Source organism: Branchiostoma floridae, chromosome 13 (genome assembly GCF_000003815.2).
Source record: "Branchiostoma floridae strain S238N-H82 chromosome 13, Bfl_VNyyK, whole genome shotgun sequence".
In the NCBI taxonomy this organism is placed as follows: Eukaryota; Metazoa; Chordata; class Leptocardii; order Amphioxiformes; family Branchiostomatidae; genus Branchiostoma; species Branchiostoma floridae.
Genome location: NC_049991.1, coordinates 17,521,772 through 17,539,822, shown reverse-complemented (window position 1 = coordinate 17,539,822; position 18,051 = coordinate 17,521,772). Strand labels below are relative to the sequence as shown.

The 18,051-nt window shown below is 42.6% G+C and overlaps 1 protein-coding gene across 1 annotated transcript; it reads left to right on the top strand.

Moving 5' to 3' along the window:
• Window positions 1–3,285: 3,285 nt before the first annotated feature.
• Window positions 3,286–8,445, top strand: LOC118428578 (72 kDa type IV collagenase-like). Its single transcript, XM_035838676.1, has 6 exons — window positions 3,286–3,312; window positions 4,681–4,804; window positions 5,455–5,669; window positions 6,515–6,722; window positions 7,288–7,517; window positions 8,353–8,445. The coding sequence occupies exons 1-6, from the start codon at window positions 3,301–3,303 to the stop codon at window positions 8,443–8,445; spliced, it is 882 nt and encodes a 293-aa protein (XP_035694569.1). The 5' UTR covers window positions 3,286–3,300.
• Window positions 8,446–18,051: the final 9,606 nt, after the last annotated feature.

Sequence of the window (18,051 nt, the reverse complement as noted above, 5' to 3'; positions counted from 1 at the left end):
AACTACATAACTTGTGGGGTTCGTGCGCTACGCGCGCGCAAACCTGCTACTTCAGGGGAATACGCTCTCCCGGATATATCCGGGCGCAGCACACAGGGCATGTATATATGTGCCGGATATATCCGGGTTTGTCAGTTTAAGATATACAAACGAAACATTATTACCATTGAACGCTTCTGTATTTCCGGAGGAATGTGAAGTTGTGATCTTTTACTGCAGCTCATTATGATGGAAATGAGAAATCAGAGATGATCATCTTTGGTGGATTGGGAGAAGAACCAGGGAAATTTCATCAAAACCTAGGAGTAGCAGTCTCTGGTGACAACGAGATCTTCGTGGCTGATCTTTTCAACCAACGAATCCAAGTCTACACCATGGGCGGGGTCTACCTCCGCCTCTTCCCAACCGTCGTCCCTGGTAAAAAGGTGAAGAAAATGGAGCCAAGCGGTGTCGCCATTGATGATGAGGGGCATTTGTGGGTAGTGGGGAAGAGGAAGAACAAAGTACACGTGGTGAAGTACGGTCGCGACGGACAGCCTTTGTTCAAATTTGACGTCATAAGTCGTTCAATGCATCCTGATATCGCAGTGGACGCGTCCAACCACAAAATCATCGTGACCGACATGCGTGAAATTTTGGCGTTCCAGCCTAACGGATCGTTACATCTGAGATTCGGGGAGAAACGAATGATGTCCATATCAAGCGCAACGACAGACAGTGAGGGAAACATCTTTGTCACGGTCATCTCGAACAGTATCCAGGTCTACAATCGCCATGGAGTAAGGTTATTCACAGCAAGAGCATGTGCACAAGGACAACGACCCTGTTTTCCCCGAGGAATTTGCTTGGACACTTTTGGTCGCATCGTTGTGGCGAACGGACTAGCAGGGCGAGTTGACATGTATACAAGCCAAGGGAACGTTATCCGCACCCTCGCGAACATTACACACCCTTGGGGCGTTGCTATGGGCCGTGACGGACAGTTGGTGGTAACTGATAACCAGGATGGTACTGTGACCATCTTCCCACGCCAAGGAAACTAAAGGTCCTCTGTGACTAAACGACATGCATGATTCCAACCGGACATTTACATTCATCAAATTTTAACAGAACTTTAACAACAGAAAGAAAGCTTACTCAGCCTTTCTTTAAAAGGAAACAATTCATAGAGAAAGCGATTCTCCAATTGGATGCTGTGGAGGCATTATGGCAAGTAAAATAAACTCTACCCTGATACAGGAGCTTTTGGGCGTCCGGCCAGTGTCAGTGTTTAAGAACTCTCTATATTTGTACTTTTTAATGTATTTTAACATCTGTAACATAGTGCATTCGTGTTGTGCTAGTGCTGTATCGTGGCATATTGTAACATTGTTGTTTTCGTCCCACCGGAAGCAAGCTTTCTGACGGCAAGCCAAATATGGATTGCAATAAATGCAAACAATTTAATTGTTAAAGTGCGATAACAGTGCACGATTAATGGTAACTAGCGAATGCACACTCTTGGAGAAGAATGATTCAACATTGGTAAAATTTGGCATACTTTTTCGTTCATTATCTGATTTAATTTTCTTGTAATAATTTGTTTTAGACAATTCGTAGACAATGTTTAGTTCACAATTCATTTTCACAACATTTATATGCAATATGTAATAAGTTGTACGATTTGTATTGTAGTATACCATGATTCTCCGACCACTGGACTAAAGACCAGCTAAAATTGGATCGAAATAAAACCCAGCTCAGCAACCCAATTGCGTTACATTTTTTTTTTTTATTCAGAGAAGCCTTGAATGATACAAACAGATGGGCATGGGCAAAGTGAAGGCGTGCTCAAGTTCTGTGCGACATATATTCTCGCCGCCACTTGTATATTTTGGAAAAAGAAGTACCTGACTAAACTCTCAAACTTATGAGTAGTAAATGAATAAATACATAGCAAACAAGTGCTTTTAAAAAAGCTGGCATTTTGCCAATGTTTGCGTGTGTGAACGTTTTTTTCTAGTTATTAGAATGTCATATAAATAGAACAGAGTAACTAAACCTGATATTGGCGCATGGAGAGATTCACATATGTGCCTGAACTGCAGCAGATCTAGACGCCACCTGATAAAATTTGCGTGAACTGCAGCAAATTTCACTACACATTGCCTGTTTTTGAGTGAGCTCTGTTGCGGGGCATTTTTAAGTTTTTTTTTTTTTAATTTTTATTTCTATTCGGCAAAAAAACAAAGCGGCGAATCCGTTAACCAAAGAAATAAATTGGTGTGGCCAAATGGATGTAAAAATTAGTATTTTAATGGATGTAAAAAAGAAAAAAAAAGTTGAAAAAAATCCACCTCCCCGGATTCGAACCGGGTGCATTGGTTTAGAATGCGTAAACTTTACCACTGCGCTAGTGCGAACATGTTGAAGAAATGCCTGTTTTAACAGGTATACAAATGTTTGGCATGGATTGAACAGGTCCGTTCATCTCAACATCACAACATCACAACGGCGACTACACTGGCCAGAAGGCATTTTGCGACTGCAAGTCGCAAAATGCAAAAAACATACTTTTTTAGTTTAAACATGAGCCCGGACCCCCAGAGAAAAAGAAAGCAAAAAGAGACACATACCGAAACACTTTTTGTGACTATGGTGTAGTTTTGTGTGGCTAACATCATTTTGCAGTTGACATCAGAATAACAAGGCCCTGTAGTTCCAGAGCAAGCTGCTAGGGGGCCCAAACATACACCACGTTTCCCTTACATCACAACCTATCTGCCACAAAAAAATCAAGACCATTGCATGTCCAGGTCAAAAGATGCAAAAACTGAAGTTCTCCTTCAGTAGCAAGGTCACACACCAGGGGGACCAAAATTGACCTTGACCTTCGTCTTCCCAACCCCTACCTACATAACAAATATCATCGTGATACATCAAGAGGTTCTAGAGTTCTGCTGGTAACAAAGATCAGGAAACACAAACACACACACACACACACACACACACACACACATACATACAGACAGACAGACACACCAAAAACTATACCTCCATTTTTCATGGAGGTAGCTACCACGTGGAATTAAATTACGTTTGCGTGCGATCAGGCTTTGTGTAGAGGTGAACGCGACACCTGTCGGCCATTGTGCCTCGGGCGGTGTACAGGTCACCGGCACAGGTGACGCGAACCGTCACCTAGATCCGGTTACACGCACGCGCGGCACTGTACGTACGTTACGCTAGTGGCACGCCAGCACACACGTTTGTACGCCGACGTCATTTTCACCTGTAGAAGCCTACCACACACGTCACGTCATGGACCGAATGGTACGTACACGTCAATGTCTCATATTGATCATACAGACACCCCATAGACCGTAAGTAGCATAAAGCGGTGGTGTGTAGTGGTTGCACTTGAACAAAAATGCCCGTTAGGAAAAGGGCGTGGCGTTAACCTAATGGCAGAATGAACAGTGGTATACTCTGCGTTACGGTCTCAGAATTAACCTAAATTTACGTAAGTTACAGCATGGTAGTACTACCTCTAAAACATTCTTAAGAAACCAAAGCAACGCACGACATGCTTGATACAAGGAAGACTGCGCATAGTACATGATGACTGATTAAGTCGTGAACAGCGCTACCCGACATGTAGTTTTAGCTTAAAGTTTAGACGTTGTGTTCAAGGCGGTACGTTATGTTGAAGTCTATGTACTACTGGCCTTAGTATCACCACCCTGTCGTACGTTCACACAGGGAAAATCCATTGCGAAGAAGGGACATGCAACATGTCCCTTGTTTTTTTTTTTTGGTGTGTGTGTGTGTGTGTGTGTGTGTGTGTCTAGTACATGGCTTGGCGTGTACCGTGACAGCGAAACATTAACCGCTGACGTAATTTGTTGATACACTTCACAGCCGGGGGTGTCGGCTTTCATTTCGTTAAGGGTTTGTTTTGACGGGGGCCACTTTCATTCAGAACGCTGAGGTTAACGACCCTTATTGTAGGATCGGATCGATAGTAAAGTGAACTATTTGGTCATGTATTTATACGGTAGGTTGAGTCTAACCAAGGAGGTTATGACTAGTACCACATTGCCGAGCAATATCACAAATACAACGTCGCTGTTCCGTACCAACATGTTGAAACTCAAGGTTGGTGCTGGTACCGGACTTGTGAAAAACAAACTGTACTGGTCACCTGTTGGTCATATAAAAACATCTGAAATATGATAGAATGACAAACATATGTTGTTTCAAAAGGTAATGTTAGGCACAAAATTGGTCGGGAGAATATTTTCTGTTTAATGCAAAAATTACAGATGCCTTTATTATAAAAGGTGGGTGCAGGGGATAGCATTTTGTAGTAGTACAATGTAGTTTATACAACAAAGAGAGAGTTGAACTTTATACTCTGATTGAACCTAGTATGTTTCATTGCTTCATAGAATAAAGTAATACAAACAGATTCATATTTCTAATTAGTCTAGCGTCTACACAAACCTTTGATTGGAAACATATCTGTTCTTTTAGTACCAAACACATCATGGAGAAGGAATGTCAATCGACAAATATGAATTCAACCTTGCTTTTGAGTATTCATTTTTGTAAAGCAAAATTTGGCAGGACAACAGCTTTTCAAACATTATCGGAATGCATGACATTTGATTTCGATCTCCTTTTCTCCTTTATTTGCAGGACGAGGCCGTAAAGTACCTAGAATACTACGGCTACTTGAAAAAGACTTTGGGCACAAGACCGGAAGAGGAAGTGAAGAAGGCCATTGAGAAGTTTCAGACGGTTGTTGGTCTTCCAGTAAATGGTGCGTTAATATAAATATTGCGACTCTTTGGTACAAACAAAGGTGCGCGCGCGCACATACACACACACACATGTACACACACACACACACACATGTACACACACATACTCACACGTGTACACACACACATGTACACACACACACACGCATGTACACACACGCGTGTACACACACACATGTATACACACACACACACATGTACACACACACACACACACAAACACACACAAACATGAAATTGCAATCACTCATACATTTATGAATACATACACACGCACACATACACACACTCGCATAGATATTTACACGACACAAACACACAAACCATAGCAATAGATATATCTACTGCTATAAAATAAGTGAGCATATGACTTAAATGTAAGATAAATCAAATCGTCGACAATGGAAGACAAAATGACAACCTACTTCATAATAAGGAATACTTGACTATAACTTATAATACTAACGTTATAACTTGTAATAATAACTTAGCTATGAACTTTAGTACTATTATAGGGAATTCTGAAATAGAACACGGCATAACTAAAAGCGTTACTCATTCCAATCTTAAATCTTTGTTCTTTTTCTCTTTCTATCATTACACTATCCCTTCCTTTATGTATGCTCACAATGAAGTAATCATGGTACAGGTGAGCTAGACGACGCCACGTTCCAGAAGATGACGAAGGCGCGGTGCCTGCGGTCCGACCCGGCAGCCATGACGGACCCGGCCGCCCCCATCGTCGGGAGGATCGCGCGCTACCGCCTCAAGTGGAACAAGAGGAAACTCACCTACAGAATCAAGAATTACACGCCCGACCTACCCGAGGAAGAGGTGGACGACGCTGTCAGGAGGGGGCTACAGGTATTTGTTTGTTAGTTAGTTAGTTTGTTAGTTTGTTTGTTTGTTTGTTTGAACCTTTATTTATTAATGAAAGCTCAAATCGGCCTGCTGGCCCCTTTTTATTGAGGTCATGAGGCAAGGGTCAGACAAGTTACGTAACAGAGATACAGTTTACATGATTTAAAGTCCTAATGAGTCTGATAAAGTCTATATATATACACACAATATGTATGGGAAGGAAAGGCAGGAAGAAGGGAAGGAAGGAATATAGGACGGAGGGCAGGGAGGAAGAGAAGAAGGAAGGAAGACAGGACGGAGGAGAAGGAAGGAAGGGTGGATAGAAGGAAGCCGGGAAGGAAATGAATTACTGAAGTTATGAAAGAAAATATTAGAATGAATCGATGGATGGATAAGTGGACAATCGATAAAAGGAAGAAGTACTGAATGGGTGATTGAATGAATAAAAGAAGGAAGCCGGGAGACAGACAGGTAATAATCGATGAATGAAGGTGAATAAGCAATTCAATAGCAAATTAATCAATACAGGCAACCAGAAATGACTATAAACTGTCCGAAGTCAATGATCTTTGGATGATTAGTTGTTTTATTTAGATTGGGACATGAGTGATGTGGCAATAAAATGGATACAAAATTTAACGTATTAACTTGAAATTTCATCTGTGTTAATAGAAGTCATTCTTGAATTAGTTTAACTGTAATATCCAACTGAAAAAGAAGAAGAAAATCCAACACAAAATTAGACTCGCAGTAGGTTGTTCATTCCTTGAAAAAGACTGCTGCTGTTCAGTGGAAAGTTAAACTAATTCAAGAAAAGTTTAACATATGTTACCTCCATTTTTTGGCAGGTGTGGTCCAACGTCACACCCCTGGTGTTCGAAAAGACGTCGGCTTACTCCGACATCGAGATGTCGTTCGAAAAGTACGGGCACGGCGATGAGGACCCGCTGGACGGGCCGGGTGGGACCCTGGCACACGCCTTCTTCCCCGGGCCCGGGATCGGCGGGGACGTGCACTTCGACGACTCCGAGACCTGGACCGTGCGCTCTTTCAGAGGTGGGCTTCGTGGTTTCTCATAGTGCTGTGAGACTTGTAAAAGTCATACTTGGTGCTCTTGGGAAAGGCTTACTCACTTTCTTGTCCTCTTTGTCCCTAGAGAGACACAAGGCCATGACTTCGTTTCTTTCTTCCATCTGCGTCTGTCCTGTGCTATAGTCTGTGCTGACCGCCAGGAGAGCCCCATAGACGCCAGGTCATCTGACACTGTTCTCGTCCACGTGGTTTTTGGTCTTCCTCTTTTCCTTTTACCATCAGGTCTCCAAGTTCGGGTACCTTTTGAACTTGTCTTTTGGAAAGACACTTTACACTAATATTCCTCACTCCACCCAGATGTAAAAATTGGTGTGGCTTCGGTTGGGGAGGTAACAACCGTTGAGAGGAAAGAGTTGGGCTCCGCTTCCCAATACCTTGCCTTAGACAGAGTGTTTAACAACCCACGGCCTTAAGAAAGCAAATTATGAGTCAAACAAGGAGGCTATGGAGGCCAGAAACATTATCCGTTTTCTCGAAAATGTTTTTTTTTTTTCAGTTTTCAGCTTCTGTTTCTTATATTTTCCCGCAGGCACAAACCTGTTCATTGTAGCGGCGCACGAGCTAGGACACAGTCTGGGACTGGACCATTCCGACGTGCGGGGGTCCCTCATGTTTCCCATCTACCAGGGATACACGCCCAACTTCAAACTACACAAGGACGACATCAAGAGGATTCAGAATCTTTATGGTACGGACATGTTTCTTGTATCATGGATTGTTCAAGATATGGTGGTTCAAGACACAGTTGTTCACCTTGCTGTGAAACCAAATACAGTCAAACCTGTGTATAGCGGTCACTCAAGGGACTGGAGAAATATGGCCACTATAGACAGGTGGCCACTATAGAGAAAATGTTGATCAACTGACTATGAGATAGCTACACATGATTTCAGTTCCCACTAATCTTTCTCACCAAGTAACATTGTCTCGATCGATAAATTCACCAACAAAAACTTGCACTTTAATGCTCAAGGCATGCATACCTTCGCTTCTGCTACCGCCAAAATGACCCTGTCAGGAACTCCAAATCCTCGCAAACTACAATTTCAATCTCGGTGCAGGGTGACATAAAGCTGCAGTATGGTTGCATAGGCAGTGTTTTTGTATCTACGGGACCGGAAATCGTGTGGCCGTGGCCGCGTTGGACAGGTGGCCGCTAAGCCTATTTCTTAATCATTACGAATCCAAGGGACCGACAAAAAGTGGCCACTATGGCCAGGTGGCTGCTATGCAAAGGTGACCGCTAATACAGGTTTGACAGTACGGATAAGTATTTGCGGAGAGGACCTAAGAGATTCGGTCGTGAGCTATGATACGGCTAGCTGGATATCAGGCTAGTAAAACCTATCTACACTGAGATTTGCGAATACGCTTGCTGTTTAGTGTTAAATCTGCCCAAGGATATAGAGGATAGGGATGGATGGAGGAAGAGAGTCCTGTCCATCTGTGCAACCAGCACGGCCGATGATGATGATGTTCACCTTGTTCAAATAATTCAATACATATTATCCTATATGGATGAATTTGATTTCATCTTCTATACTGCCTTTGCAGATGGGACACATTATGGCATTTGTCTGTTTTTCACCCACAGGGAAACCCGAAAACCCGGACGAGTCAGGATGCAACTGCTGCATTCTTTAGAAAGCCGAAAGAGGGCGTTCGACGTTTTGTAGTGCTGTCGTAAAAGTTTAAACGACGTCATGGAAGATTGGGGCTACAGTACATAAGGCCACAGCAAGTATATTTTATGGATGACATAATTAAGGGTGCTCATCAATATTCGCCCGATTTCAGAAAAAAAAGAATGTTTCCTCTTCTTCGGGGATGGTCAACATGACGAGAAAATACCGAAATGGGCGAATGGGTCTTGTTGCAGCCTATAGTCTTGTTTTTTTCGCCCTATTTTATCATTCCTGATGTCTGTCATCTATAGAATTTACTTCCTGTGGCCTTATAAACCTTGAATAGATGTGCCAAAAGTGATAACTGCACATTTTCACTACAGATGGCAACCGCTAAGCGACCACAGGTTTCAGACATCGCTCTGCAAATTTCATAGAGAAATGAACTTTTTTACGTTTGGTGTATTTGTTGTTTCTAAGATATGCTTTTACTACGTACCATATTCTAATCAAGAAAAAAAGGGCCAGACGGATCCAATTTTGGTTGCTCAGTGTCTAGTGGCAAGGTGGTCTTAGGGCACGGTCAAATAGGTCGTGCGATCGTCGTTTGATTTTGATGCGGTAGGATTTTCAAACAGAACCAACCACCGACAAGGATCCAAGACAGCCTTTTGTGTTGCAAGACTGTCAGCTGTACTCTGAAGGAAACATGCATGGCTGTCCCAAAAAAACACCTAAAGTTAGCAATCGCACGATGACCGCACGACCTTTGTGACCGTGCCCTTAGATGAAAAAAAGGTCCCTTAAACGATATGGGCACAAGTACTAGTGGTAAAGTGAGGAAATTTCTGTTAAGTGCCTTTCCCAGGGGTCGATAACATGACAGGATTCGTTTTGGGGACCACTTGTTTCGAATGTCATTCATCACTCTGTGTGCTGTTTTTAATAAAGCACAAAAACCATTATCATCTTATGTTGCCTTCACTTCTTTTATAGCGTTCCGTGTGAATGAAGTATCACCCTTTTTTTGACAGATTAGCCGTGCGCGTGAGGCTCGGTGGGCGTCACTCCACCGTCATGGGGGCAGGGGCATGGCGAGTATCGAACTCGGAACCTTTCTGATTCCGATTCCAACGCTCTAGCCGTTGCGCCACACAGACACCCCTGGGGATAGATATAGATAGATAAATACATATAGATATGTCTTTATCTATCTAGTGAGCATCCACGACCTCAAAACAACCAAAATTGAGGATTTCTGCGCTAGATCTAGCCTGGTAACTACGTATACCCAACGGGTTGGCTCAGGGGCGCTTTGCCAGTCTTAATCTTTGAGTTTTACTGTCAGTCTATCTTTCTTGTTTACCTTAATCTTAATCTAGTTGGTCTTAATTGATAATGCTCGAATCCACGGTAAAATTCCCTATTACCATATACCAATGGATCATCCTCCCAACCAAGCAACCTGTCTGGAGCAACCACTTGTTCTCGGTAACCACTTACATGTACATGTACATGTACGATCGGTCACTTTTCGAGACCAGGTTCGCATAAAGAGACTCTATTCACGGAAGAGACCAGGTTTGACTGTATTTTGGAATCTCTTTTACCCAGGTGACCCTGAATTTTGCATGTGGGCAGCTTTCACACAAGAGGTGTGAAAGGAACAATCTGACAGGGATAACTTTGCATGGGAGTGTTTTTCAAATAGTCCAGTCTTGTTTTCCATTCATTTTCCTTGTGTTGTCCATCCACGCCTGTTTGCCTAGATCTGCTACCACTTTTTGTTTCTGTCTGCACTTTTCAGTAAGATGCAGATTGTTGATGACAGCGTCTTTGTTCATCAATAATTTTCCCCTCGAGACACCATCACACATTTTCTTAAGTTCTTTGTGTTATTTTTCTTGGGGCGAAGACGTTAAGACCAATAATTTCTCTCAATGATGACTTACTTTCACGTCGATGACAGCGGCACCTTTTGTTGACCGAAAACTGGCGGTTGAAGACACTTTTTCCTTAAGGCGAAAACGATAAGATTAATGAATCGTCCATCTTAATAGCAAACCGATGACAGTGTCCTTTGTTTATCCATAATTGGTCGTCCGAGATACGTTACCACCCTATTGTCGCCGACTGCTTTGATCCTCGCTCTTTTGTGTCCATAATTGTCCCTTCAAGATACCTGTGAGTCTGTGCGTTTCCCGCCACCGGCGAAAATAGATTATTCTCTACTACTCTGCAAGCAGAGGTTAGGCTCCGGCTGTTTTTTTTTACGTTTCTTACGTCGTTTTTATCGGGCTTTCTATTTTGTGTTGTATTGTATCTTGTATGGTCAAAACCTAACAATTCAAGATGAAAGCCCGATACAAACGACTAAAAACGTTTTAAAAACAGTCCAGTAAGTCTCTACCAGACCAAGGACTTTCCATATAACGTCTTTGGCCAGACTGACGACGCCAGCCTTTATGTGGAGAATAATTTGCCAAGGAGAATATTTTGCTACCAGAGGATTTGACCGGCCGCGCAGCCCTCCAGGGGGGAACATTTCCCTTAGCGTGGACTGACTTTTTCCTTAGCATGGCCAATTTCTCGATTTTTTTTTTCCGAATTCTACAATCCCCCTACCCTCTAAGGAAGGCCTGGTGGAGGCTAGAAAGAAACTGGGCATATGGTACAATGGTCGCAATCTTCCCTAACCTCGACCTGGCTCCACACGTCACTGGAAATAGTAGATGACGGCTAAATGGAGAATTGATAACAGATAACACACAAGAGGAGTTAGCCCTCCAAAAAACTACACATTGCGATGTGAGGCCCTATGTAGGCTTCCCGGCCAACCTGCCGAACTTTGCTTGCTTTGCTTGGAGCACTTTCAGATGGCTCTGAGAGTCAGCTACTCGTCCTTTGGATGTCAGACCTTTCAGGTGCTTGGTGAAGGTCAGGAACAATGTGTTCATCATTTGCGACCAAGCTTTTTGGTAGTTGGAGAGTACTTTTTGGATGTCAGAAAAGGGGGCAGTGCCATATAGAGTATCAAAGCTGGCCAAAGAGTATACCCGGCCAAAGGGAATCAAACGGGCACGACCGGTAGCGAAACACACTCCTAAGCCGGCTTCACTCCTCTGCCAGCTGTTGATACTATTTTATGCTACCGTAGGATCTGCTTGGAGATTATCAAAAGTCATGATCAACCAGATGTTTTGTGCCAAAGTATTCCCATTTCATGGTAAATTTTACATCATACAGGTAGTAAAGCTCTCCACTTCTTCCGGAACAACGATTGCATCATTGGCATTACAACCAAATCAAGTCGTTAAGATGTGTAGTGGGACAATATTTTGAATGTCAGCAAAGGGGGCGTGGCCAGCGGACAATGGAGAAAAATGGATGCCAAAGTAATATTGTAACAGTCCAGTGACTAAGTAGCACATGGTTGCATAAATGCACAAAAGGTGCAGAGCAGTGCTCCAAGCAGATCTTACGATGGCATAAGATAGTACCAAACTGGTCAAGGACTGTAGTCAGGTGAACATTTGAGCCAAGCACGGTCGTGAAACACACTCCTAGGCCAGCTTCACTCCTCTAGCAGTTTTTGAAACTATCTTATGGTACCGTAGGATCTGCTTGGAGATTACCAAAAGTTGAAGGCCAGCTGTGAAGTACTAAGGTATCTCATTTCATGATTAATAATTCTCCAAATTTCACATCATGGTAGTAAAGTTCCCCGTCTATGGGAAAATAATTGCATCATTGGCGTTATTAGTTACGACCAAACTACGCTGTTTCGTGGGACAGTATCTTTAATGTCAGAAAAGTGGGCGTTTTCAGCAGACAACGTTCACATTAACCTGTTTAGTGGACAGTATATATATTTTAAAGGTCAGCAGACAATGGAGAAAATTGCTGTCAAAAGTAGCATAGTTCAGTGAACAAGTAGGGCACGGTTACATAAATACACCAAAATGCAAATGTCAGCTCTTTTGTCACAAGTTGAGTACAGGGTAACTGTTTAAGATCCCCATTTCACGATTTACATTTCAAAATTTTCACATCATCTTTGGTATCAAAGCCAACCTAACCAATATTGGAGCATTAAAGGTGGAAATATTCTGGATGAGGCAATCTGTATGAAATTTATATCTACTGCACTATATCCCTAGCCTGGGTACCATACGGATAGTAATTCGCTCCTACGTTCGCTTCTGCTATCAAACACAGAAAAGCGACTGTATATAGTATATAATGAATGTCAGAGCTAGAAGTGACTGTATATTGTATATAATGAACGCCGGAGCGAACTACTTTCCGAATGGTACCCAGGCTACTATATCCCCACATTTTTTATCATTATTTCATACTTTCAGCAGTTAAAAACGGCACAGAAACAAGCCGAGCTAGGATTCCCTATATATTGTAACCCACTAAAATTAGACTTCACGGCGGCCTCGTGCCACTGCGGCATCGAAGATTTGTTCCTTGAATGTTGGTAGGGAATGGAATGGACTAGAGTTGCTTCATCTTATTACGTTGAAAAGTGCTCCAAAAATTAACTTTGATAACTAAAGTTCTAACGTTATAACCCTAACTCGGACTAAAATTGCTTAGGTTGCCTTTATAATTCCCCACTTGGAGCGATCAGTAATAAAAACGACCAAAAAACGTCAAAAACCAGCTGAGGCCTAACCTCTGCTTGGAGAGTACCCTTTCATAACCTCCTTGATGTGTGGAAGAGCCCGGATGAGACTTGGCACGCCCACGAATCCATATCGAATCCCGTTACCAATGGCTACACATTTGCATAATTGCTTGGCGAGAAAAGATAAAAATGCGCCCCCTTCGCTCTGTCACTTCACTCTCCCGCCTGCAGACGTCCCGAGAAGAACCAGAAGATCTTCAAACACCAACCAGACATCATCGTGATTTGCTTGACGAAAAGCCAGGTGTGTAACATCTTTTGCAACTCAGCGACATTAATACTTGTATCCTATTCGCAACTAGAATAACTTTTTTCTGTAGCTATATCCAGTTCATTGGGGGTTTCTGAACGTTTCACCGCCAAATTCTTTCGCCAACGCAGCGACTAGCCGTGAATGTGGTCTATTCCCTGTCAACTGTAAACTTGGTGGTCAATAATCTATAGCTAGGTACCATGCCGCTTCCACATGCTGTTGTACATAGCTTACTAAGTGAGTGAAGTCGTGCGCTTTTCAAGGAATTTTTGAGCGTGTTTTGAAATCAACTTCGAGGTCCGCATACACATAGGCCTCCTGACCTACATTAACGTTGATCAGTGCAGACTTAATTTTTGACAAAACTGAGAATCAACTATATTATAATCTTAGAACTACTTGCTTTCTGTCCTTATTGAGGAGGAAAGTCAGTATTATTGTCAGTGTTTTCTATCTAAGGGCTGGTCTACACGGAACAAAAAATCACTTGTCCTAAAAATTTCCTACGACGTTCGACGCACGGCATGTGTCCTAGGACGCATTTTTTTGCCCGTGTAAAAAGGTCTGCTTCTTAATCTCCAAGCAGACCTTGCTGTGGCAAATGGGCGGGAAGGAGTTTAGCCGACAGAGGAGTTGTGGCCAATAAATCCTCTGCCGGCTAAACTCCTTCCCATTTGCCACAGCAAGATTTGCTTGGAGATTACAACTACTAGTACCTGGAGCCGGGTGACTTACGGCAAGTGCGGTCACATTCGTCGTCGGTTGTTTGAGTTCGAATTGTCAAGAAGGCTGTGTGACAATCGCTAAGGATCTAAGACGGTGTTTCCTTAACAAGACAAAGCTGAAATTTGTACTGAATACATCCGAAGACAGTCCCCAGTTTATGATCATGCGACATTTTGCACAACCTATCCCTATTGGGTTAAAACAAAATAAAATAAAAAGTAGGAAGGCTAGAGAAGAAAGACAAGAGGTTTTTGTCACTGATGTTTCACAATATTTCAAATAACATACAAGAGAAAAAGGAAAGAAAGGGGGATGTGTCAAGCTACCCACAACAGGTTACTTGTCCGCCGAGCTCCCACCAACCCACTCCTGCAAATAAAGACATTTGAAACGTACAAGACAGGCAGTTAAACCAGTAGACTGATACGGCACCATGGAATCCGAAAGCAAGGGATCGAAAGTGCAGACAGGGCTTAATGTGAATTTGACGAAAGAAAACTTGAAAACTGAAAATGGAGCAGGTGTTGTTGTTTTTTACAGAAAAGGGGGCGTTGTCGTAGACAATGGTAAAAAGACCAATTTTCAAGGACAGTGAGCAACTAGGGCATGGCACACAAAGGTGTCAAAGGGCACCACAACCGGATTGTCCACTTTTGTCAACTGTCTATCAGTATCTGTATCTTATGATTCACATTTTCTCCAATTTTCACATGAAATCCTTAAAAGTTATGTGTGTTTGTGTGTAGAAGGCCAGCATAACTCAAGAATACCTGGATGCATTGTTTTGACATTTAGTGTGTGGGTAGGTCTTAATAAGACCTGGACATGATTAGTTTTGGACCTCCTAGCGGCTTGTCACGATACTGTAGCGGAACATAATACCTCAAGTTCTGGATATGCTATGGTCCTTTTGTTTTTGAGTGGTAGATAGCTATAGCTAAAGGCACAACCCGCCGTGCGTGCTGCCTACGTGCCAAAACGTGAGCAATCTTTTGGGATCCGTAAGTGGTAAGTACCGCCTCCGTACGAACTCGCAGGTAATCCGACGGATTTGGGAGCACGCAGACACGCCGTAGAACTTAACGTGCAGGCAAAACTTTGTGTGCCATCGGGCTGCGGATTCCGGAATTTGAAAGAAAATTGTAACTCAAGAATTAGAAGGGGCTGACGGATCGTCATGATTTTTGGTATGAAGATAGCTAGAGTGACATCATTAGATGGTATAACCAAGTCAGAATCTTATTTCCATAATCAATAAAGAAATGTATAAACCCACTCTGTTCCATGACAGGACTATTCAAACATTGCAATACAGAAACAACCAATCGTAATAATGCACAGGGGGTGAATCTCCTTGTCGGGGGTATTTTCAGAAAATTGTAGCTGATTCTTATTTGGAAACAGTGGTCGCACCATCATGTATTCGCAAGCATGCATGTACGCATATATGTATGTAATACGTATGTACTTGCGCAAGTATCACTTCACCGTCACTTTGTAACTCTTTTCGCAGAGTTCACCAGACCATTGGAAGATGAAGCTGTAACCGATTTTTATTTGGAAACAGTGCTCGCACCACCATTCATGCATGTATGTACAGTATGTATGTACTTGGGTAAATGCTCAAATATCACTTCATCGTTACTTTGTACTCTTTCCGCGAGTTAATCAGACCATTCGAAGATGAAGCTGTCACTGAGTTTCCTATTCCTGTGCTGCTGCCTTGTGATCACCGCGGCCTACCCGTCTCTTCGTGAGGAGGAGCTGGATGAGATACAAGACCAGCTGTCCAGGCTTGAAGACGTCTTGTTCGGGCTAGAAGGTAGGTTTGAGCTCCTAACTTGTTGCAAAATTCTATCATAACTAGTCTATCTATATGACATACAAGGAGCGTTGTGCAAGTTAGATACTCTCCAAGCAGAGGTCGAATCGCGGAGATATACTAGTAGGAGGAGCGGCTCTGTGTATATCTCCGCGACTCGACCTCTGCTTGGAGAGTAACATACAAGACCTGCTGTACAAGGTAGAAAACATGTGGTTCGGACTAGAGGGTATGTAGTTAGCTAAATCCCATCATGACTAGTCTGTGACATACAAGGCCTGCTGTCCAGGCTAGAAGACGTGTTGATCAGGCTAGAAGGTATGTTTGAGTCCTAACTGTGGCAAAACTCCATCATACTGGCCTGCGACGTATATAACGGGCGCCCACGCGTCGCTGTATGTCGTCGACTGATTTTCAATGTTGGCAATTTCACCTGTGTCCGTCTCTGGTAGTTTTCTTACGCCCTCTGTATTTCTTGCTGTTGTGCTAAATTTGGTTTTTGGTTTATCATACTACCCTTTGGCTCTATCACATACATATTACAAGATCAACAACATACATAATCATCATATAAGATACACATAATCACATGGTTATCACATTAAGATTAACTTAAGTTTGAAAACTATTCAACTAAGTTTGAAAGACTGGGCAGAGATTTGATGTTTGGCGGTAGGGTGTTCCATAGATTGATGGCACGGTTTCCGTTTCTGTCCTTACAGAACAACAGGACCTGGATATGATGGAGACGCGCAACACCAAGGCCTACCGTGACTGCATCCGCAGCGAGTGCAAAATCCACACCGACACCAACGGCGAGCCGTTCAAGCAGTGCCGTGACAAGTGTGCCGCGGACACTGGATACTCTGGTTAATACAGAGTTGTAGCTGCACTGTAAACAAACCATGAACATGGCCCTAATACCGTATTACATTATTGAGTAAGGTATTGCTAAAATGTATCTGTAACAATATAGTTCATGTGTTCTGTTTACACTTCTTATTGCAGCTTAGTGACATCTGCAATTTCAATCATTCCCCATTTCATTGGTGAGTTAACAAGGTAGAATGGTGCTTAGGGTTTTAATTTACTATTATCATATTATAATCATATAATAGCGTCTCTCCGTTCATTACATCCCAGAAACTGTAGAAATCCTTAATCTTTGATTACCAAATATTACCAGAATTTGGTAGAGATAATCATTGACATAGAGCATGATAAAACGCATTCCAAACATGATGTACTGTGCCTCCATGATGAAGTAAAGGAACGACAGCAAACATTAACATGTTCGAACATCTAAGGATATTAAAACTGGTGACTGGTTGAATATCATGACCCTGTCTTGTCTTTCTTAAAAAGTGTCATCTGTTTCGTCAGATGATCTTGAAGACAATTGTAAGGTTTTTATTAGAAATGATTGGCAGGAGAAGCTGGGCAGCATTTACAATTAAAGACTATCCATCCATCCATCCATCCATAAGTCAATATCATTTATTTCCACTGGAATGCATTGTTGGCTTTGGCCACTCTTTTCAAAGGTCCATTGTTAAGGTGGACAAACATGTCTATAATAGTTGCCACTCAATAGACTTGAAGGAAAATGTCCTAATTCTGGGCAGAAATTACAATTGAAGTCATTCACTCAACCAATATCATTTATTCCAACATTGTCAGCTTTGGTCACTCTTCGCAAAGGTCCATTGTAAAGGGGAACAAACATGTCTATAATAGTGACCTGACTCACTGGACTTGAAGAAAAGGGTTCCAATGCTTTGGTCAATAAAAAAGAATCTCAGAGACCAAAAAGGGTTGCAATGATCAGGTGGTTATTATATGAAGAGGTGGTCACTGGTGGTCAGATTTGACTGAGAGTATAAACACTGGTAATACTGCATAGCTGCTGTTTGTAGTGCTTTATTAGATACAGGTAAAGCCCTTTTTGAGGCCGTAGGGGCAGTGGTTTGTTATATATTGTGTCTAGGGCACGGTATTGGGAGGCACAGCCCAACCCTCTTCTTCCACCGCCTTTTACCCCCTCAACCAAAGTTAGGAACCCATTTTTACACCTTGGTGGAGTGAGAAAAGTCGTGCAAGGTGCCTTTCCCAAGGGCACAAGATTGGTAGCATGACAGGATTTGAACCAAGGATCTCTGGCTTCCGGGTCA